Raw genomic sequence first — 25,811 nt, 5'->3', positions numbered from 1 at the left:
AGCACGTCAGTCTCAATCCAATGTCAAACTGATGCTTTTTTTTTTTTCAATTTTAATGGAATTGCGCATTTTGAATTCTTGTCTCCAGGTCAAACAGTGAAGCGTGAATACTACAAGGGCAGTACAGAAAGTAAATTATGTTTGTGCCTAGCATGGAGATGGGTGGGGATAGAGCTGCCATCTTGGCGTAAAAACGTTTCTTCTACAGTCAGTCCACATTGTGAATTATTGAAATGTGCGCTTCAATAGAAAATCCCACGAGTTGTGACGTGCGTTCAGTGATTAGGTTTTTACTGGCAAAAAACCTCAAACCAATTGAAATTCATTAGCAACTTTGTGAGATGTATGGAGAGGAATAATGAGTGATGGTGGAGTGAGGCAGGGGTGCATTCAGTTTAAAAATGGCTGCACCAATGCTCATGATGAGGACTACAGTGGTCGGCCCAGCCTTAAGACTGATGATGAAAATCAACAATAAAATTCAAGAAAATCGCCACATTATGATTACGGAACTCCTGCTTTGTTTCCCCCAAATTTCACAAAATTTACTGCATGAAATTATAGCGGGGAAGCTTGGTTATCACAAGTTTGTATACGATAAGTGCAAAAAATCTAAGGTAGCAGATTTCTACAGAGAAGGAATTGAAAAGTTTGTGCATCATTATGATAAGTGCCTCAATTTAAATGGCAACTATGGAGAAAAATAGTTTATTGTCTCTTTCAAATGTATATAATAAAATTTTTTTTTTTTTTAATTGGTAGGTTTTTTATTTCAAAACTAACATTACTTTCAGGACAGCCCTCGTATCAAGGCGTTTTACAATGGAATGTGAAAAAATCAGCAAAGAGACCAAAGTTATGACGAGACAACTCATGGTACCTTCACCACAACAATGAACCCACACACTTAGCTTCGTCAATTCATCAGTTTTATGCCAAAAATCAAATGACTGACCTCTCTCAGTCTCAGTACTCACCAGACCTGGCTCCTAGCAATTTTTTCTTATTTCTGAAATTAAAATCAATGATGAAAGGACACTGTTTATTGATGACATTAAAGCAAATTTGTTATAGGCTATTGTTAAAGGCTATTTTAAATGAAGCTATCTAGACTGCTTTGCAAAGTAGAAGAAACCACTGGGAAAAGTGTATGAATACACGGAACGGGAGTACTCTGAAGGGGACAAGGACCAATAATCTGTAAAATTAATAATAAAGATAAAAAAAAAATAAAGTTCAGTTATTTTCTAAACAGACCTTGTACAGTGGGCTGAAAGTTAGTTTTTCCTGCATACAGATTTTAATTCTGTAAAAAAGTGGGAAATTTTGGTTTCAGTTGCAATTAATCAGTTGATATTTAAGTGTTATTCAATTCATTTGTATACTGAAAATAATGACATTTAAGCACACAAACAAGAGCAAAGTTCTACGGATAAATATTAGTTGTACTACTGTCATCAATGAAAAATTCTGTAAAAGAAGTCTAATTCTTCAACTACTAATCCAGTCTACATATGGCAAAGATAAAAATAAATTTGAGAATAATGGAGATTCAGAGATAAAATTAATTTCACTTTAGAAAAGCAAACAACTTCTTGTTTTAAGACATTATTTTATGACATATTTAATGAGACATTATTAAAGAGCTTCAGTGTCTTAAGCTAAAAATACCCTAAAAAGAGAACAGGTTAGTTAGATTCTAAATGAAATGAAGTTTAAATGTTATCAGCCAATATTTCTTCATGAAAATTTTGATAAAAAGGATGTTATTTTGTGCAGCAGATCCTAATTTCCCTCGTTCAGGTATATGGTCAGATGAAGTATGCATCAAACTGAATGGCATACAAAATCATAACTGATTTATTGGTGTGATGAAAATTTTTAGATAATTATGGAAAAAGAACTTAAATTTACCTGAATTTCGTGTTTGATATCTATATTATATAAATAAAAGACAATCTTCGTTTTGTGTGTGCCATAATAACTCAAAAACTACTTAACCGATTGAAAATTTTACAATTTACTATTATTTTTCCCAGAAGTTTTTACATCTTATTAGCTCCATATATTTGTTAGCCAGGCATGAGACGTTTGTTATGTATAGGAATGGTTATACACTCAAATTTAGCAATAATAAGCATTGCCAGGTCCACTAATAGGATAAAAAAAAAATTTTTCCAACCAGAAAAATAACAGATGAAAAATAAAACATATATTGAGATGTTATTTCTGAACAATTAAATAATCCTATGTTTTATATCATCCACCTTAATGTTTGGCAATAAGATGTAGCATGCTCTTACTTCACTACTCAAGCTAAGATATTAATTCAAACAAACTTTTCCTGAAAGTTAGGAAATCAAGGAGCTAATGAATGGTCAGCATCATGTTCATGTGATTTGATGCCTTGCATTTTTCATTCTGGGAAATCATCAAAAGATGTGACATTTACTTCAAATTGTAATGATCTGACTACCTTAAACAGTTGATTTTATAAATTAGGAAAAAGCTTCATTGGAAACATGTATAAAGCAATACAGACAGTGCTATATAAGCATAAGTCAGGAAGACAACACTGAATACTTCATTCAATTTATACTCAACATACAAAAATAAATAACATTTTATAGAATATATGTGCACTTTTGTATTTTTTTTAATACACATTCCTGCATGCACACGCACATGTATATATATATATATATATATATATAAATGTGTGTGTGAGTGGGGGGGGGGGGGTATGTGCGTGCACACACAATGCAGATTCTTTTTCAGAGATGTGTAAACAGGCTATAAATTAAAATACTATGTTACTAACCTAACTGCTGAATAACTTCAGGAGGGAAGACACGAGAAGCAAATGCTCTTCTAAATATGGCACTAAATTCTTTATCCAATCCACCAATTCCCATTTTTTGAAAATCCCAATCTGGATTTATAATTGATGTTCTTGACTGCATACTATAAACAGAAAAATATACCATTTAGAAAAAAAATTAACATGTTTTATTGTGTTAAATTTACCCAAATAATAAACATACAAAACTAATTAGAAAAAAAAGATAGCATAAAAAGATAATACTAACTTCACAGCTTTTCCAACTAGGTTAAGTGAAGAATCCTCAGCCTTTTCTAATACAACAGATGTGTTAGCAACACAACGACCAATTCTAATTTTACGAGGTTTAGCATCTGACTTCATATCACCGATATCCAAACCTGAAATTGTATTAATAAAATATGAATATCAAAACTATACAAACAATCTCAAAATTTCAGAATAAAAATATTACATGATCATGTACAGGATACAATTAAGAGAACGCCAACAAGATACTTTAAATATGTTCAAGGAAACATAATATCAAATATTTAACAACACCACAGATCTTTCCTGTGATGTAGAAAAATGGTCACTGATTTAATCAGATCATTAGATCAAACCAATTGATGAGTAGATGTTTCATCTATGCCTCCTATCATAACAGTTGAAATTATACTACTTTTGCAGGTAAATAAGATCCCTCTTTTCCTTATTTTATCTGAAACCAATCTGTATGCTTATTTTGAAGTACAATTGAACATATTTTATAGATCCCCACACCACTGCAGTGTTTTCTTTTGCCTCTGATTAACTTTTCTCACTTTATTTATATATAAGTCAAGCTGTAGTAATCATCTTCAGAAGTTCATCTCCCATTATACATACTTTCTCCATCCTCAGAGTGACTGCTCACGGCTTTAGTTTCTCATAACTCAACTTTTATCATTGTCTTAAAAATCTATCTGTTTTGTCTGAGATATATGTTTCACAATATATATTTACACAAATCTTTTGATATCAAACGATGGCCAAACTCCTGTAACATATCCAGTGTTTCAACAGCAGAATGACACTGCGTTATCCTGCTGGAATCAACAATCTCATTCATGTAAATCTAACATGGTAATAAATTGTTCGATTAAGTTACAATAAACCACATCATCTACAGATGTCTCAAAATAAAGGCCCTATTACACGATGCCGGGAGATTGCACACCAAACATCAATTTTACGTGCGGGAAATAGTCGTTCACGAAAAGCATGAGGATTTTCAGCGCTCCATATTTGGCAGTTTTGGCTGTTAAAGTAGCCATCCAAGTGAAACCATGCCTATTCACTGAAATAAACATGATCCAAAATTTCAATAGTGTTGTCATCAACAAGAAAATGAAACCAATGACAATACTGTAAACGATTTCCATGGTCTACTTCTTTCAGTTCTTGAGCGACACCAATGCAAGCAAGCAATTTTAATTTTATAGTAGCTCTGAAAGCTGTAGATAGTGAAAGTCCAGCCTGTGAAAATAACTTTAAGTGATTTTTTTCAGGTCAGCAAGTCAAACATTTTTTCATATCCTCCAGAAGTTCTACTGTTAACAGTGATGACTGTGCTTTTCCAATCATGTACACTTCCAGTCTCACAATATTTATTAGTCAAACACAATATTGTCGACTTATTAGGAGGAACTGAAGAATTGCGAAATTTTATCCAAAACGTCTCACTTGTTTAATAAACTCACGTTCGTCTTTGGAAAACAACATAGTTGACACAACAGAAACAATTGATTTTACACTGGTATAGCTCTAGTGCATAAGTACATTTCAACTGTTACAGACTGCTAACCTTGAGTACAATGTTGCAAACTAACAAGTAGGAAGAAATAAAATGTACCTGTGCATTACTTCTACCTTCTTAATCTTGGGTTACATCCTTTTTTAAACACCCATTATTTATCTTCAGTGAAAAGCATCTGCTAGTCAGCAATTCAATGTAATGATTATCCACTTCCAACACAAAACTTAAATTGTAAAATTCTATCAAAATGAATGCTATATTCTATAATGGTGACTTTTACATAACAACCACAATATAATTTATGATTTATAAGGCACTGTTCTTTAAATAATACTATATAGTAGAGTAACTCGGTTTTTAATCCTGATAATCTTAAGTATTTTTTTTTTCTTCATCTTGTTGCATGAATACACATTTATTTCTTTGATTTTGTAGGCATATATATACTTCTTTTTCTTTAATTAGAAATGTAGATCTACTTTATGGTAACAAAAAATAACAAACAAAATAGTTTTACAGTTTCTACATTGATAAAACAAAAAGTTAAAATAAGTAATAATGCATTTAAATAAGGATTATGAAACAAAATTTATCCATAGAAAAAACATAAGAAAAGCAGTTAAAATTTGTTATATAAAATGGTATCTAAATAATTTAAGAAACAGAGCCCCTAAATAAAAAAATAAAAAAACCATGTAAATTATTAATTTTTATTCAAGCAGTTATGTATTTTATTTATTTTTGGAAACATTCAGATTTAATAAGATAGTCAGAAGAAACTTATGTAAAACTGTTGATGGAGTTTGAATAGTTAAATATATAACCATAAAACTAAATAAAGATAAAGATTATTATAAAATATTAAATACCCTCTAGACTCTTAACAACAAGAAGAAATATTTTATCATTTGCCTTAAGGGATAACATCTGGCCAACAGTTAGTGCAATACCAGTACAATTGGTCAGGAATTCTTGCACCATATTATCTGAATTCATCATGTTCGTTGTTGCACTGAAAAAAAAAGAAACAAAAACATTAAATGAAATAGACCAAAATAATAATACAAAGTGGCATGCAAATTAATGTGAAAAAGGAGAATTTTTCATTTATTTGTATGTTGTAGATACACAGCTTGATCACACCCATTTTGTAAGTTGTCTTTTTAATGTGAGGTTGTTGTTCTTTGGCTATTTAGTAATTTACATGTTATAAATAGTGTTTTGTGAAAGTTTATTTCATTTTTTATTGCAAAATCATATTTTCGAATTTTTTATTCTGTGTGTCTTTGAATGTATAAGAATGGACATAACTCCAAGAAAGCGTTCGAGAATTGTTTCTCTTTCTGGTATGACACAATAACAAATAGTTTCTAAGTATGGTGTTGAATTAGGGTCAATGAATGCTATTTTAAAACAATTTAGACAAACTGATTCCTTTTCACCTCAAAGAAAAGAGCAAATGTGGTCTTAAAAGAAAATAAAATCCAACAAAGGATCAGTTATTTGAGAAAAAGTAAACTAGACGCAAAGTTGTCTGCTGTGGAATTAAATCAAGAATTAGCAGCCAGTGGAACAGAATTACATAAGACAACTGTTAGATGCCGACTTCTTGCAGCTGGAGAGAAAGTTTGTTGGCCATCTAAAAAGCAGCTTTTAACAAAAACAATGTGCAAAAAAAGGCTCTTGTGAGCCAAAGCACATGCTAAGTGGACATGTTAAGAAGAAGAAGTGGACTGGAAAAATGTTGTTTTCTGACAAGTAAAATTTTAATGTTAAGGGACAAAAGGGTTCAGTATGTTAGAAAAGCATCACATGAAAATAATGTTTTGGGATTGTTTCACATTTGATGGCCCTTGATTATTACTTCCAATAGAGGTGGTGAAAAGTGATGAATATATCAAGGTTCTAAAGAAAAGGGTCGTGACACAACTTTAACACAAATTCCTACAAGGCAACGGAGAATTCCAACAAGATTTAGCATGGTGCCATAAGCAAAAAAGTAGAAAAATGTTTTGAAGGAAAAAACATTAGTGCTTATTTTTCTTTACTTCACAATAATCACGAATTAATAGCGAAGTCTTAATAGTGAAGACGAATTACTGATTTGTCCAGTGAAGACAAATTAATAGTCTGTCTAAACACAAGCATTATAAAGTGCAAAATCCAAAAATTGTTTGACCCTATTTATATTGTTCTTAAGATTGCCTTACATAAACAGCATAAAACTCTTAAGCAATAATACATGGTGTCCAGATTAAAGATATCCAAAAGTAATGACCTATATTTAGAAAACCTGTCGTCATAATCTATTAAATGTAGGCTCAAACGACAAGAAAATTTTAAAGATTTTTTTCTGTGTACTTTCAAGGTCAGCAAAATATGCATCCATAGGCAAGCCTACTTGTAATGCAATTATAAACTGAAATCAATAGTGGATCCCACAACAGAAGGTTCAGTGCACGCTTTGGTTAACAGAGTTTCAATCAGTTACGCATGTTCAATGGCGTGTACGAACTGAATAGAATATCAATCTTCCTGCATCCAACTCTATTCGTCATTGGGATAAGACTTAAAGAAAAACTGGAAGCTTGGTAACACAAACTGGAAATCATCCAAAAATTTCAGTTAATGAGTGGTACTAGTTTGTGTGTATGGCATTCACTGCCAGTCCTGGAAAGTTAATTAATTGGGCAGACTAGTTACAAAATGCAAATTCTTCATTCACTATTCACAACATTGTTCATGAGCAGCTCCACTTGCAAGAATTTTCAAGTTTAATAGATTGTGAAAAAATAAAATTTAATAAAGAAAAGTAAGACAGCATAAATTTTTTGGCAATATACTACCATAAAATTGTTATTGTTATAAAAGTACCTATCTATTAAAGACAATTATGCTGTTAAATTAAACTGTTCATCTCAGTGTATATATACAAATAGCTACAGAGGATCTCTCTTTAATCTTCTAAACATACTTAAAAATGAATTTTGGCTTACAAAGCAGATCTCTTTATACAAAGAATTGCACACAAAGTAGACATACTTTTTCTATGATGAATATATTTATTAAGTGAAATATATTCCAGATGTACACTCAACATTAATCTGGCTCCTCATTCAAATGATCCTGGGTTCAAGGGTCTAGAATTTTTTTAATTTTATTATAAAAATATATAAATTCTTTATAATTGAGTTTGATCACTGAAAAAGCATAAATAAATATTTTTTGAAGATATCAACACCAAGTTATACCAAATAACCAGCAATAATTTAATCTCTAAAAGATTTCTTGATGACCTACAGAATCTTTCTCACAGTTTATAACAATTATATGATATCCTTTTCAATGTATGTATATGAGCATAGTTTCTCAGATTTTGATTTCAGATTTAGATTAACCATAGTTAAGAGAATTACAAAAAAAAAAACTTGAATGGCCGCTATCGGCCATTAAGTTCACCTCAAAATGGCCACCAAAATTAAAATTTTGTAATAATCATTACACAATAATGGTGTAAGCTATCAAGCTGATTTAAATGCACTAATTTAAGTTTTACTAGATTGCATAAAATATACAAATATCAATTTTGAAAATCAAGTCTAAGACCTCAAAAATGGCAGAAAAACTAACTTTTTAATAATTGAAAAAATAAATATGCTATAAAACCATCAAACACGAGATAAATAAATTATATTAAATTGTATTAAATATATACAATACATATATTAAATATGTATCGTAAGTAGAAGTTAGAGATAATAACTTTGTTGGAAATTAATTAATAATTGAGAGTAGAGTAAGAATAATAAGAATGTTTGTTCAGGAAAGTCTTACTAGACTTTTTATTGATAACTGGTTTTACGCTTACTTTTCCCAGTTATTCTGGAGTCAGGCAGAAAAGATTTGTTGTAATTTTTACAGCTGGCCCATTCAGGTGTGCATATATGCAAGGTTCTGACCTTGCATTTAAAGAATAGTTTCTAGTTCTGAAAGGAGGAATGCAATACAGCTTCTTAAAGACTAAATACACCATTTTGCCAAGCATTTACTTAATGTCCCTTATTCAAGACTGGTGGGAAGCAACCCAATTAAACCATACTTTTTCACCATTCTACTGCTCACTTACTACAACTAATATTTTTAAAAAAATGGGAACAAACTACTTACTGTTTCTTTTGTAGAAAATCAATAGTAAATATAACTTGTGAGATACATTCAGTAGAGCTGGTTGGATTAAAACGATATGGTTTCACTTCAATTTCTTGATTTAAGGATATCTGAGCCCATTTTCGTTGTAAGGAATTAAAACAGATAGTGTTTCTAGCCACTTGTGAATCAAACATAACGGTGAAAACATAATGTAAATTGGGTCCTGTTGTAATCTCTAAATGCCTGCAAATAAAATAAGATTTTTATGAAAAAATATTACAAACCATACTCAGCATAGTATTCTAAATCCTTTTAGCAACTTTGTTGACTTAAGTTCATTCATACTGCAATCTAAATGCACATTATACTATTTCAAAGTAATAGTTCTTTTATATAATATTTAATTTCCTTTTAGAAAGCATAATTTAAAAAGAATTTATAGAAAGCATAATCTGATTTACTATTAAAAAAATCTGTTAGAAGACTACAGGAAAACCAGTTCACTCCATATTTTATTAATAAGTCTGGTATAAAATCTTTTAACTCCAGAGAATGACTACACTATTTTCAGAAGTAAACCAAAATATCTTAACAGCACCACACCAAACTAACTAAAAAACCATTACCCTCACAAAAATAATTGCAATAAACATATTAAAACACATTACTAAAATTTAATAATTAACAAAAAATGTTCATTACAATACAGCATACTATTAACCAATCAAGTCAACAGCACTAAATGTGTTTATATTATTATGGAGATTGATAGTCTTATAAAGAGTTACATAAGGATATTTATACCAGTTTAAAAGTGATGAGTAAAGTGGTTTCCCATTGCCTTCTTCACTGAACCAAATGTACTGCAAAATATCAGCATGCCAAGCCTACTTAACAGTAGATGATATTCAGTCCAAGTGAAAATGTCACCGTTAACCACAAGGATTGACTGAACAGTGAACACTATTAATCTCAGAGAAAGCAACTCTGACTGTTGTGCAAACTCTTATCCCCTCAAGCACTCTACAAGTTCTACATGTGTAACAACCATAAAAAACGCTGGTGCAGATAATGTAAAACAACAAATTTATGTGAAAGACTATGTTACATACATTGCATATATACTCAGCAGAGGGAAACTCAGTCCACCAAATCAGTAAAAAATTTGAATATCTTACTTTATTCTCCAATAAAGTCCTGTTAACTATGCAGTTTTATTTCATTATTTAAATTTATTTTCAAAAAAATGAAGAAAACTAAATAAAAATACTATTTGTTAATTTTTAAACCTACTTTCACTTAAAAAAGGTTTAAAGTCAAAACAAATGTAAAAATACTCCCAATTAACTGGATTAATAATTAAATATTTCTAATGCTACATCCTCAATTAACATGTTTTAGACCAAAAATTTCCACTTGTTTAAAAATTTCCAAATAATAGCAATTTCAGTTGGGAATGGTTTCTTTTAAATGAGAAAAAAGTGGTGATTAAAAAATACACAGAATTTTATTTTTCTCAAAAAAATCTTTATTTATTCATCAATACTGATTTTGTCAGCTTTAAAGGTACTACATCTTTAAAGGCACAAATGTATTATATCTGAAGGGGAGTAAATACATTTGTGCCAGTACTATTTCCAATCTTCGAAGCACCTCAGGAACATAATTTTCAGTATGGTGTTCAGCTCCTTCAGAGATTCTGTATCTCCTTAATGTTGGCAAAAGTCATCTTTCATGGTTCTTTTCAGCTTTGGGAATAGGAACAAATCACAGGAGGTCATTTCCAGCAAATACAGAGGCTGTTGTTTTTGGCCAAAAATTCAAGAACAAGCAATGAAGTGTGAACAGGTGCATTATCATGGTGCAATTGCCATGAATTGTTTCATCACAAATTTGAGCATTTTCTTCGGATTGTCAAAACAATCCTTATTGACTCTCTGATAGTGATTCGATGATTGTACATAATTATTTTCTTCACTTTTACAGGGTTCCTACCAAATTATAAGATTCATTTTTTTCTGAACAATTTAGTAAAAATGTCTTCACTCTCATAATGTTATGCTACTGCTGCTCACTCTGCTAAATATAAACATTTTATTTTTTGTAGCCTCCACCAACCCCATAGCTGCCAAACTCACGCCCTTTTTTATTACTATATTCATTTTTTAAATTTATTTTTTACAATATACATTTAAAATCAGGCTATTTTTTGTGATTATTTTAGTAAATTACATTGCAAAGTATTAAAAAAAAATAATAATATTTAATAAATTACTTGCATAAAAAAGAACATCATAGTAAAAATAACACATAAATAAAAACTAACTAAAGTAATTTTTAAAAATAATTGGCTCACACCTAAAACTGCTTAAAAATTTTTCACAAAAACTAGCTTACATTTTTTTGTAAAGTAAACAAATATCAATATTTAAGAACTTGGTTTGTATAAAAATGCTACAAAATAATTTAAAAAGAATGTATATATGGTCAGAACTTAAAAGAAAATTAAAATCACTGAGGCTTAAAGTAATACAGATAAGAAAACTAGAACAGAACAGCTTATTTTGTACAGAAAACAAACATTATTAATATTTAAAAATAATAATGTGAGATCTCATTACATATAAAACACAGGGCAATTTTTCTTCAATATCTTTAGGTTTCTAATGGTTTCACTTTTTCTAAAACTTTAATTTTGGCAGCTACCTGTTCTTCTTCTACTAAGATTGTAGCTCTCAAAATTTTCCTTTCTTCCTCCAGTTTTTTTTTAATTTCTGCTCGCATTTTCCTTTTCAAGGCTCTATTTTGTTTTTCTTGAGAGAATTTTTTTCTTTTTCTACAAGATGTTCTTCATATTATCTTCTACAGCTTCTCATTGCAGCAACCATTTTTTTGATAATGAAAGCATACTCCTTGTCCCCAGCATCTACAATTGCACAAAAATCACCACCTTCATGCAAATTCTCCATAAGGAGAGATTTCTTAATGGAAAAGCCACCTCTGAAAATACAATTCTCTGAAATTTTTTGCCATTGTCCTAAGTTTATATTTCTTGATATTTTCTGCCTGTAGGAACCATGCTTTTACAACGTTGTCATTTTGTTGATTGCTGAGATGTCCATTCTCATCATCTTCAACATCTTTACAGCCCTCTTGGAAATGTCTGTACCACTTGCAAAAGCTTGTTTTATTCATGGAAAAATCACCAAATGCAACACTGAACACTTCCAATGTGGGGCTGCACTTTATTCTAATCTTAATGTAAATTCTTAATTCCATTTTTTCACAAGTTAAAAATCACTGACCATACAAAAACATACACCATTTTCAAAAATAATAAACAAAACATCCAATATTGTTTACCAATGTATCCAATAGGATAGGGGCAAGTGTACCAACCCAACAAAAAAAAAATTGCCACAACTGGACTTATACTACCTGGGAATTTGAAAAATTCTGAGTATTTTTTTATCAAACCTAATACTGATAATTTAAGTAAGAAAAATGTTTAAATAATGATAAAAACTTTATTACATCGAAGATGATAAGTCAATATGTAAATAGAAGTACAATTTAACCACTTTTCACCCTAACACAAGTGATGTACATAATAGCTCATGCACGACACTATTATTGGTTTATTAAGTACAATCAACAGTCCTTAATGCTGACTGGATTATATACAACCAATAAGGTTTTTACTCTGAGAAAAAGATTACCATTAATTATTTTATTATTATAAAGCTAGTTAAGCTTCAAACTCATTACTAAAGGTAGGGCCCAATTAGAAAATGTTATTCTTAAATTTTGATTTTCATGCAAATTCTGGATTAATATGCTGTACTCACATATTGATTTTTATTAGCTGAACTGACGTTTAGTAAATGGAAACTATTATTTCATAATAAAAAGTATTTTGGAACCAAAAAGTACACATTTTACTAATATAACAATTTCATCAACTGTGATAAACATTGCATAATAAATTTAAATTAGAAATTATTAAACAGAACTGAAAGTCAGTACATACAAAAGATTTTGCAGTGGTTATTTGTTTATAATGAAAGATATTGTACTAAACAATACAGTAAATGTCTTCAGATTCATACAAACAAGCAGTTCACCAAACAACCATCTCAGTTACATATCCAGTAATAACTTACCAAAATTTGTGAAACAATTTCTAAGAACTTACCCATAAATAATTCACAGAATTTTATAATCCATAGATACAATATAATCGTATCAAACTTGCTAAAGGTTGATCAGTTTAAAATCTGTCTAATATTCAAACTACTTGACTATTCGTAAACTGAAGAGTAGTCAAGTAGTTTGATTTGTGTAAAGAAACTACAATAAAAATGATAAGATTAATATTGAAAGCTATATTTAGTACAAAATATGAATATAATTGATCAACCAAAACAAACAAGGTTCTTTTTTAAGTTGACCTGTGATGTAATCATGATCAAAAGGCATTTTCTAATTTTTATGAAATTTTGCAAGGTTCTTACCATTCAACCAAAACATAATAACGTTTAAGAACTTTTGATTAAATGTTCAATTTCCAAATGGCAACTATTATCTTTCTTATGGGAGATAATGAAGGTGAGGAGCAATAGAGAGGAAGTTCCTATCATCAAGCCATCAGCCCATAGAATAAACACATATTCTCCTCCAATCTCACCATCAGGAGCTATATGTTGGACACTTCATTCTTTCACATTCTATTTTGTTAATTATATACAATTAGGGACTCGCCTCAGATTTTGATGAAATTTGGAATATATCTTATTTAGGACCTAACTTACTCATTACAACTGAAATTATTAACCAGAAATGTTTTCAACTGAGATATGTCCTTTGTACTTTGTAAGTTACACAGTACCGTCAACAAAAAGTTTGTAATTCAGCATTGCACAAGTGTAATATACATTATTTTCTATCTAAATAAATTGGTTATTGTAAACAATTATGATATCAGCCATTTTAATACTTAAGGTTAATTAGATGAGGTTAGTGAGTGAAGCAAGCATTAGATTATGTTTGCTTAAGTACAAAGATCGGTACACAGAATCATTAGTTACTTAACCTAACCGTAACTTACCTAAATCTAACTAAACCCTATTAAATTTCACTTAAACTAAGTTATTTACTCTGTAAATTTATAATACACTGCACATTTACCAAAACTCACATCATAACCTTACGTGCACCTAACTTAATTTAGTCTATACTTAATTATACAATCGCATTAGTCCTAACTTTATTAAGTGAATCTATTTTCATTCCTAATATAACATATTCAACCAAATTATTTAGTACAAAAATAATGTACATTACACTTTTACAGTGTTCAATTAAAAACCTTTTGGTTAGAGTACTATTAAAGACTAATAGGGTCTTACTGAGTAAATTATTACTGAATAATTTCAATTGTACGCAATAACTAAGGTCCTAAATAAGGTATATTCCAAATTTTATCAAAATCGGAGGCGAGTCCTTTATTGTACATATAAGTTAAGTTTATTCCTATAATAATTTTATAAATAGATATACAAAATTCCATTCTCTGGAATACCTAGAGCAACATAAAAATTCCAGTGTCACAGGTAATAATACATAAATGACTCTTAAAATATAACCTCATCTAAATATAATTAATCTAAAGATTTGTAACATCAAATCTAGTTCGTATTATTTATCATTACACATAAGGTGATGTGTGGTTCAATTCACAACAATAGTACAAAACCGTGTTCATACTGTAAAATTTTGAAATTTTATTCATTCTAATTTAGAAAACAAAACACTAGTTTATATTGGCAACCCATTTCTTCACCTCTTTAATGAAAACTTTTTCAAGTTATATGCTTTATGCTATTGTCAAACATACCATAAATTTTAGGTCGTAAATAGACAAATGATTTTCAAAACCACTCCTTATATACAGCCAGAATTTGTGTATATTCTGCATCCATTCTTCCTGTACTGTTCACATTATTTATTTTATGAGCTTTATAACTATTGGAAAATATTCTTAATACTTTGTATATGTATAAATTATTTATGGGTAAAATATTCAATTTTTTGAAAACCTCAAGAGATGGGTTGAAATTGCTTTTAAAATCCATAATTTTAATTTTAATTATGAATAATTCTTTGTACTATTTCCACACTTAAGTGAGATTTAAAGTGCCAGCCCAACAGTCGATTCCAAATTAAAGTCTAGATTTATTTAATAAGTGCATTATACATACAAACCAACCATTTTTGATTGCAATAATGTCATAACTTGTACAATTTATATAAGTATAATAATAAGTCACTTATTATTATATAAGAATATAAGCGCCACTTAACCTCAATAAGTGGCGCTTCCAACTTAATTCAAAATCTATTATTAGGCCTATATATTTAATGGAATTAGTTTTTTTTATACATTCACATACACAAATAGTGTTACATGAGAAAAAGTGTTGATATTTTACGGAAAAGGTCGCTTCCTTCCAATGCAGTAAATTAACAAAATTAGATTTACTTGTGCTAATAAATAATTTATTATTGTAGAACCAATCTCTGATAATAATGAGATCTTCCTCCACCTGCATTTTTATATCTTCCCACTTATCGCAGCTGTATTCTACAGCAAGTATCACCCACAGATAGATTTCATTTCATTTTCCTCTGAAAGTTTCATTACACAAGTCATTAATGAATATTAAAAACAAAACAATGGAGAGGACAGTACCCAGTGGAATACCACAAGATATTACAATCCAATCACTTAAACTGTCACCAACTCTGACACAGACGATTTGAAAGATAAGATTCAAACCAGGTTAACATAACACACCTAAGCCCTAACCCATTCTAGCTAGGAGGATTTTGTAATTAACTGTATCAAATGTTTTTTGTACATCTTAAGGCAAAACTGGGAATCTTTTCCCTATATTTGAGCTGCTGTATACATCTAAATAGTTCACTTAGTACCGTTCCAGCACTTTTATTATTTATGAATCCAAATTAACTCTTATTAAAAAAATTGTTTTTACAGAGAAAATAAATAAATATTTTTTCATGACTTGTTATATTATTTTGTATTGGGCAGGGCCCAAAGCTATCAGTCAATAGTTTTCCACCTCTCATGAATCAACTTTTCTGAGCACTTGTTACTACCTCTACTTCATCTAATATTCATCTCTGGGGCTGTTCTGGTGCTGCTGCTGTACAGCATCGTACCTTTTCTCTGTACAGTGCATTAATTCTCTATAAAATTATTTATTGATTTCCTACTCAGATTACAAAATAAGTATAAATAACAACATGGAGATATAGTGGAAGTACAAACTTGGCAGTTAACAGTTAGTGTTTTCTGGTCTCCTTTGAAGTAGTACTTAATATAATGCTAACACGGTAAGGCATTTTTGCTAATGGTTGAACAAAATTCATTCATCGCCACCAATTCCATTTTTTTCTTTATTTAAATTTTCATTTTATAAATCCAATTCTAAATTTTGTTATAAAGCTCAATTTGTTAAATTTGGTACAAAATATGTAAATTCTACCATTACCAAAACTTCTAGTCCTAATACAAATATAAATAATAACTAGATTAAACTAAAATATATTTGATACTGTGATAGAAAGAAAATTTTAAATAGAATATAATCATTAAGTACCATTACAGAAAATGGCACCTTCTAGTTAAGATAACATTGTAAATAAACGTTCGTGTACCTAACCTAAAGTAAAATGTCAACCGGTCCATACTCACTTGACTTCATCAGTAAAATCATCACGGCAAGCACAAACACAATTTGAGAGTGATAACTCATCGGATGGACACTTTCCCGCTCGCATCCGCTGAAATAAAAATATTATATTGCATAAAACAAAGCAACGGAACACGTTAAGGTTATGTCATAAAAAAACTTAAGAAAACAGAAATACTTCTTTAAATTATAATCAAACAAAGAGAACTGAGCTCAAAATAATAATTGACATAAATAAAATTTAAAAACTATACCACGAAAATATTAAGACATGAAATTACACATATACGACTCCATTACATGAAGAATTTAATGATCATTTATTAGGAATAGAAAAATGAAGTGGAATAATTTCACTTCTTACGTAATTTTTCTTAAGAATCTGGGAGATTTTTATTTTCTCATTTATTAAACAAACTTATATGTATTACTCACCATAACTTTCATTTCAGGTGGACCCTTCACAGTGTAAAATACAACCCGCAATGCAGGAAGAGATGGAGGCGTGTTGCAAAATCAATGTATCCCAATGCTTAATTTATATTGGAAAAATAATATTTAATTAAATATTCCTTTAGAATAGAAGACCCACTCATACATTTATTATTTTTTGACCCTTTAGGTTTAATGAAGTAAGAAGTTAATAAATAAATTAATTATTTTTTTTACGATTATATAACGACGCTTCAACTAATGATATGGAATAATCAACGCAAAATATATCTTTAAAAATATTTCTGTCTTACCCTAATTCTTTCATCTTATATTTATTGTTTTTCTTTTCAAAACATTTTATACTTACTTATCTATAACATTCCTAAGTTTTAATTACTGAGTTGCCAAAACTGTAAAAGTAGATTACAGATATTTTCTGAACGTTGCTGTATTGATAATATCTATTTACGTACACATAAATGTCAGCCTGCATGAATAATTTCTGACATTTCCTCATAATTGAATTGATTAAAATTTCACATATAAACAAACATTCTTCAGTTATATTCTCTGCTGGTTTTAGTTGTCTTGGTAAAATAAAATGATGAGTCCCAAAATTTCCTATAAACTTCAGATTTGTTTACATAGTGATAATGTTGCTATTTAAAAACAGTTTGTCGTAAAAAAAAATATTTAAATCTAAATAACGAAATTTTTAAAGGAACTGTGTAAATATGTTCATGTCAAATGATAAAAGAAAAAATTAAAGCATCATTCCATAGATTCTCCTTTAAAATTTGTATTTAATTAACGACTAGATGAACTGTTTTGAGAGAAAAGTAATGCGACGATCAAGTAATAAATAGAATACTCAGCTGTTGTTACGAACAGAAACTTAAGACAAGTCGCGTTAGTAAATATATTTATTAGCAGATCTGGCCGTTAACAATCATTCCCTACAAAACAGCTCTATTTTTCAGATAAAGAAATAATAACCGGAAAATCATTCTTACATGTTTTGAAAACTGATTATTACTGATATTTTAATTTTAACGGAACTTGATGCATTCCCACGAATATCATCGCATTCATTGTTCTTTTGAAACGTGTTGAGTAGTTTACAGAGTAAAAGTATATTTTAACTACAATTTTTTTTTTAGTTGTAAGTTGTAATCTACAGAAAAATGCCTCAAATTCCCTGAAATAGATGTTTGTTTAGTTACAAATAAAGATTTTATACAAAAGCAGAAAATTTTTCTGGCATGCATAATCTTGATTAGAATATTTGGTACAAATTGTATGCACAAAAATGTTATCTGTTCAAGTAGTTTAAGGAAAAAATAAATAAATATAATACAGAAAGAATGTGCCAGAAGGTATTGGTCAAACTAAAGGTACTGATTTTAAGACATCAAATTAAACAAAAATATTCATATAGAAAACGGCCTATCTCACTTAATCCACCATTTTATGTTTTTTCATTAAAAATTATTATTTCGACAACAGATTGAAATATTTTAATTAAATTTGGTGCTTTTACTCAAACATGTACAAAATAAATAAATGTGAAAATTCCAAACTGGTGGCCATTAAAACATTTTAATCACAAATAGCTCCTTGTTAAAAATGTTAGTTTTATCTAATACTGTAATAGATAAAATTTTAAGTCTTTTATTGTGAACAAAATTATGCATTTGTTTCAGACTGGTTGATCAAAGGCTGAAGTATGGCTAAAATTGAAAAAATGGATCACAAAAATATGTAGTCTGACATGCACCAGAAAAATTAAATTTAGCAACCACAAAACTCTTCATTATGAGACCACAACACTTAAAGCAAACAATGTGTACCCATGAGAATCAACTAAAAAGTTTTAATGTTAGAAGATGGATTGACACACTATTTTACAAGCCAATAAAAACAAAAATTTTGATGCAAAAAGCATCAGACTGAACAATCCTAACTGTAATAATAGCCATTTAATTCACAGCTAATTTCAAAAGTATCTTTCAATAAACTCCAAGCAATGGTCTCTTAAAAAATAAATTCCTTTGAGATAGGAGCATTTTGCTAAATGTTATTTTTTTTGGAATTCATTGGAAGCAATTATACTTAAAAGGTACTTAAGCAATTATTATTCATGAGAAAATATCAGTCAGTATGATATAAAGTGTTTACTAAATAATGAGGCTATATTTCTAACTGTTAAAGAAAGCAATTATAATTGATTGTAAGCTCTTTGGTTCTGACCTAAGACATACTTGAATCTACATGAGAAACATCTACATTATTTGCTGTTCAGTTGATTGTGGGTAATTTTTTAATGCAGTTGTGTTTTCTGTCATGTTATAATGATGCTGTTTAAAAATTGAGTTAACATATCAATTTGGAATTTTTAGTGAAACTGAAAAAAAAATTAATGTTATGTTTCCAAATGTTTACTGAAGCTTATGGGGAAATTCATATGTGTTATTGAGAGTTAAAAACGATTCAGTGAAGTTTAGCAGGACAGGGTAGATGTTAAAACACCTTGAATAACCTCTTCAAAAACTTAAAAAAATATAGAAAAAATTAGCTGGCTTGTTTAAGAAGGTCATCGACTCAATATCAAAATGATAGCTGAAGCCATGAGTATTGACAGACACTGAGTGGAAAATTTTGCATGAGAAATCTCAACATGAAAAAATGTTTGTGCTCTAGAGTATTCACACCAGGGCAAAAAGACTACTGTAAATAAATGTGCGCTGATATCCTGTAGCAACTTGATGATGTTTGAGTTTTTGCAAAAAATCATCACTTGCTATGAAACCTGGATCTTCTGGTATGATCCTGAAACAAAACAACATTCAATGCACTGGAAAACACTCTCTTTTTCTGTTTAGCCTCTGGAACTACTGTAAGGTATTACAGGTATCATCCTTCAGAGGATGATATGTATGTAAATGAAAAGTAGTCTTATACAGTCTCAGGTTGACCATTTCTGAAATGTGTGGTTAATTGAAACCCAACCACTAAAGTACACCAGTATCCACAATCTAGTATTTAAATCCATATAAATCTCCCTTTACTAGGATTTGAACCTTAGAACTTTCCACTTCAAAATCAGCTGACAAGTTAACCCACTAGACCAGCCTGGTGGGCATTTGGAAAACACTGTTATTACCAAAAATGAAAAGAATTTGAAGGAGTTTTCATTGACAGACATATTACTTCAGTGACAAATCCTTGATATTTACAAAATTTAGCACCAAGTAACTTTTTTCTTTTCCTAAATTGAAATCTATTCTTAAAGGAATGCATATTGAGTCAGTTGAAGCAATAAAGAAAACAGCAGAATATTTTTAAAAAACTGCTGACTGAATTTGATCTGTTCCACACCTTTGACTGCAAAACAAGACTACAACAGTATGTAAATGTATATGGGATCAAGCAATTGAAAATACTGAAGCTGACAAGCAATTTTAATTATAATACATGTAAATATAAACAAGTTATTGTATTGGTTTATTTGATAAACATTTTTTATATGCTACTTTACTTATCAATAGTAATTCTAATTCTTTTTGCAAAAATATACACTTAACATTTACCAAGGATTTATTATAGAAAACAATAAAATAAATAAATTTTTTTTATTAATTTTAAATGTTTTTATTTTGTACAAATACATATTACACATTAGAACACATACATAAGTAGTATAGAGAATACATTTTATAATGTATTATATTTAGTAAACTTTATAATTTATACTTATATAAATTAATTACTTGTGAAACTAATTTATAGACTAAAATGATGAAGCCTTATAGAATAGTATGCAAAATATGATGTCATTTGAAAGATAATTAAAAATTGTACATAACAAGAAATAATATTTTTTTTAACCAATACATAAAATATTACATGATTTCATAATTTCAGTTTATTTTTATAAATTAATGCCACAAAATTCTGTACTATAATTACAAGTTAAAAAGATATATATATTTAGAATTATTTTCCAATGTATTAAATTAAAAACAAATACTGTGTTACAGAATGGAACAATTTGTATAAAAAACAAAAAAACAAAATCATAATAAATTAAAAATTTAATAATGATTAAAATAACAATAATGATAAAAAAACTAAAAAAACACCTTTTGGCTACTTTTTTAAAAAAAAAAAATAAAAAATAAATAAATAAATAAACATTCTAAAAATATGGCAGATTGAATTAATTATAAGTAATTTTTTCTATTTTCCTTGCCAAATTTTGGTATTTTGGAACAAAGTTTTCTGGTTACTGTCTATTTTTCAAGTAATAGCTATTTTGATTACTTTTAATTGTAAAAACAGATAAACTGTTGTGCTAGTTTTGACAAACTGAATAAGAAAAATGTGTATAAATTATAACTATTATAAAAGGTGCAAAAGTTAGGGGTAAAAAAAAAAATTGGTTAGGATTAATTGCACAAATTTGTCCAGTTTTTAATGAAAATTTTTACAGACAAATTTTTAATCATCTGACAAATGACATCCAATCTAAATATTTTACATTGGAATATAAATAAGTACTGTAATCTAAAAAAAAAGAAAAAGAAAATGGAATAATAAATCAGTACAGCTTAAAAAAAAAACCAAAATTAATAACGATCAGATAGTCAATAAGAAAAAGGCACCTAATATATAAAAAGACCACTAGATTTAAAGCACAATTCATATTAAAAACATGTAAAATAGATCACAGTGTAATAGTCATGTAATATCTGCTAGTTGCTAATAGTTACTTTAAAATTAACAAAATAAAACTCTAGACCAGAGAAAGAATTCACATCACATCATTCAATCACACCTAAATTACATCAATACATTTATAGAATGAGTAAAATACTTATAAAAAAAATAAAATACAATTTATTTGGTGACAGGATTCTCTGAACCAGAAATGGTAATAGAGCAGCAAGAATATCACAACTTTAGAATTTTTATTTAAATTGACATATACTCAGTACCATTATTGGAACTGAGACAAAGACTTTTTATACCATAATTTAGTAAAATAATAAGGGGTGATGGACAAAGATAAAGCGTATACAGATACTCCAAAAATAATTTCTTGAAATGCCCTAATAATTTTCTGGGTACAGGGAGACTTTTTCTATGAATATAGCAATGTTTGTAACAATGATAAAGAAAATTTAATTATTTGTTCATCTTTTAGGCAGTTTCTATTAAGTAGATAGCAAACAGAAATATCTTTCATGTAATCTCAGAGTGTATATTGTTGAAGTTTTTTTTAGACTGCAATGTCAGTAGTTTTCTCAAGTTTGTTCATAATTTAGAATGCTAAAAAATTCAATATTATATATTTAGTATTTAAATGTCAGTAACATGGAAGTGTTTCTAACCAGATCAAATTTTTTTATTGCTGAAAATGTATAAAAAATCTGGGATTCATTATTGAAACTTCTTGTTTAAACCAAAAAGGAGAATTTTTTTTTAAACAGTGAGGAATATTTTACGTTCAAAAAGTGATAAACTATTAAAGTACATTCCTGTAACAAATAGATTGCAAAAACCAAACAAGGAAAAATGATCGCAATACTGGCAATAGTTAACTCATTTCATTTTTTTTTTGTCTTCAATCATTTGACTGGTTTGATGCAGCTCTCCAAGATTCCCTATCTAGTGCTAGTCGTTTCATTTCAGTATACCCCCTACATCTTACATCCCTAACAATTTTTTTTACATATTCCAAACGCTGTCTGCATACACAATTTTTTCCTTCTACCTGTCCCTCCAATATTAAAGCGACTATTCCAGGATGCCTTAATATGTGGCCTATAAGTCTGTCTCTTCTTTTAGCTATATTTTTCCAAATGCTTCTTTCTTCATCTATTTGCTGCAACACCTCTTCATTTGTCACTTTATCCACCCGTCTGATTTTTAACATTCTTCTATAGCACCACATTTCAAAAGCTTCTAATCTTTTCTTCTCAGATACTCCGATCGTCCAAGTTTCACTTCCATATAAAGCGACACTCCAAACATATACTTTCAAAAATCTTTTCCTGACATTTAAATTAATTTTTGATGTAAACAAATTATATTTCTGACTGAAGGCTCGTTTCACCTGTGCTATTCGGCATTTTATATCGCTCCTGTTTCGTCCATCTTTAGTAATTCTACTTCCCAAATAACAAAATTCTTCTACCTCCATAATCTTTTCTCCTCCTATTTTTACATTCAGTGGTCCATCTTTGTTATTTCTACTAAATTTCATTACTTTCCTTTTGTTCTTGTTTATTTTCAAGCGGTAGTTCTTGCGTAGGACTTTTCATTAGAAAAGTCCTACATTTCATTAGAAACATATAAAAACAAAAAATTTATTTTAATGTTAAAAGTATAGTAGTATAGTTACATCACAGTAAATAGGTAAAAAAAAATTGGGGCATTTAAAGTTCAACAACTCATACATATGCTTTTTGATATACTTATTCAGTCAACACTGCGTGTGTTTTGTAGAATTATATTTGCCCTATTTTTCTCAGGCAGTAACATCAAAGATTAATAATATTAAAGAAGCTGACAAATAGTACTATTAGATGTAACACAACGGTTAACAACCTCCATCCATACAACACACTCAATAATTCAATTGTACAATTATTTTTTGGGATTATATAATCTCTTTCAGTTTCCTTTGTGTTCTCCTCAATCTCTAGACCTTATTACTTCTGACTTATCTGATGTTTATTCAAATAATCCTCACCCACTTTCAACCCAGATGGAGTGAAAAAAATTAAAACTGTAATTCTACCATAAATGTTCATTTGCATTTTTATCGGAAGCAGAACTAAACAATGATTTCAACTAGAGGATAAATAATATTTTTGAACTGATTAAGACTATTATATATCATATGGAAAAAGGTGGAAAAAGGAGATATCATATGAGATATTTAAAGATTTATATATATATATATAATAAAGATACATAGATAAATGTATAGTATATGTATAATAAATGGAAACTTATCGCTTGGATATTTTTTAAGTAATAATATAATATTGTAAAATGGTTGTTTTTATCTGAAAAATTATAATATGAAATATTTGTGATCTGAATATTTTATTTGTATAAAATATTTATTTCTAAATAAATATATTATAGAAATATAATATATTTATATTTCTAAATAAATATATTATAAATAAATATAAATATATTATAGAAATAAATATATTTATATTTAAATAAATATATTATAAAAATAAATATAAATATAGATAGAAATAAATAAATAAATTATAAATTAATATAAATATATATATTTAAATATATTAAATAAATATATTATAGAAATATAATATATTTATTTCTATATTTGCGTAGTGACTTATTTGGTATCCGAATACAAATATATATATATATATATATATATATATATATATATTACATACATTTTTTCAATAATAAAACAATGCACATTTTTTTAAACAAAAATACAAGACTCTATTACTTTTCTAAATTAAGCAATTTATAGAATAGGTAAATTTTAAAACTTAACAGAAAAGAAATAAAACAAAAATTCTATTCAAGAGCAAAATTTATATTGTAATATTTAAAAAGATTTTTATTTTATTTTAAAAAAGTTATGTTAACAGAATAAAGTTTTTATCACAAAATACTGCTTTTGATCAACAATAAGAATAATAATTTAACATAAAGCACTCACTCATACAATATTGATTTGAACTTATATAAAAAACAAAACAAAATTTTTATAAATTATAAAACAAGAATCACAAACAAATCTAGAACTATTTTATGGTATAAAAACTACAAACAAGTTAATAATAATCATATAGAAATTAGTTCATGCATAAACTGTAATGATAATTAATAAACATAAAAATAGAAAGAAGATATAACATCTATTGACTTTTTTTATCAATTTACTTATTAATGTGTGAATGTATATGTATGAGTGTCTCTCATAATGAACACAGATTGCCCATATACAGAATTACAAAATTCACTGAAAATGTAAAAAATGAAAATGACAGAGAATGAGGACAATGAATCTAACAAATTTTTCCTCTTTTTAATCAAGTAATGTTTACAGTTACATTCATTTCTATGGTTCACATACCACATTCTAATTTGTCTATAAATTAATAATAATTTTAAATTTTATACCTTTTTGTAATTTATACAATACGTCAAATCATATCTTATCTTATTATCCAGGTATTTATACCAAAGTTAATAAATTACATTAATATTTCAAATACAAAAATGGTAATCATTAACTGAAGTAGTTTGATTTAGTTATATCTACAGAGATCAATGTCTAAACACAAAACATCTACAAAATACGAAAAGAATAGAAAACTAACACATACTAAAAAATAAGTTTTATGCACAATGATGTACAGAGTACCTTTGGATGTTATATCTTCAATAAATGAATAAAATGTATAATTAAAAAAGGTAACAAAATTTTTTCTTTCAAAAATACAATATAATAATAATAATGTAACAGAAAGCAGAAAATTCAATTTAGTTTTGGTGAGAAGTACAATTTATACAATCTATAAATGTAAACTTTTACAAGTTTGTATTAATATCTTTTACAACAAAGTATAAAGTGAAGCGAATTAAAATAGTTGGTCATCCAGTTTACATCTTGTTTATTCATCTAAAATATAAGAATGCTAAATAGCCAAATTAATAAAGCTTGTAAAATTTATTTATTTTAAACTTGACTGACTCTAACTCAAATAAAAAACCAATTACTTACCAATTAAAAAATGTTATTATTTCATTTACATTAACAAAT

General features: G+C 28.3%; 1 protein-coding gene across 1 annotated transcript in view; it reads right to left on the bottom strand.

Annotated features, from left to right (window-relative positions):
- The window catches only part of LOC142333503 (vesicle-fusing ATPase 1-like), a 49,904-nt gene extending 32,865 nt beyond the window's left edge, over nucleotides 1–17,039 (bottom strand). The window contains exons 1-6 of the mRNA XM_075380759.1: nucleotides 16,982–17,039; nucleotides 16,549–16,637; nucleotides 8,790–9,014; nucleotides 5,492–5,634; nucleotides 3,090–3,222; nucleotides 2,822–2,964 (exon numbers count right to left, since the gene is read on the bottom strand). Coding sequence (XP_075236874.1) covers nucleotides 2,822–2,964; nucleotides 3,090–3,222; nucleotides 5,492–5,634; nucleotides 8,790–9,014; nucleotides 16,549–16,637; nucleotides 16,982–16,993 — 745 coding nt within the window. The 5' untranslated portion in view covers nucleotides 16,994–17,039. The remainder of the gene's footprint in view (nucleotides 1–2,821; nucleotides 2,965–3,089; nucleotides 3,223–5,491; nucleotides 5,635–8,789; nucleotides 9,015–16,548; nucleotides 16,638–16,981) is intronic.
- Between the last annotated feature and the right edge of the window lie 8,772 nt (nucleotides 17,040–25,811).

The sequence above is a fragment of the Lycorma delicatula genome, chromosome 12 (genome assembly GCF_047948215.1).
Source record: "Lycorma delicatula isolate Av1 chromosome 12, ASM4794821v1, whole genome shotgun sequence".
Lineage (NCBI taxonomy): Eukaryota > Metazoa > Arthropoda > Insecta > Hemiptera > Fulgoridae > Lycorma > Lycorma delicatula.
Note: the sequence above shows the minus strand (reverse complement) of the source record. Positions and strands in the feature narration are given on the sequence as shown.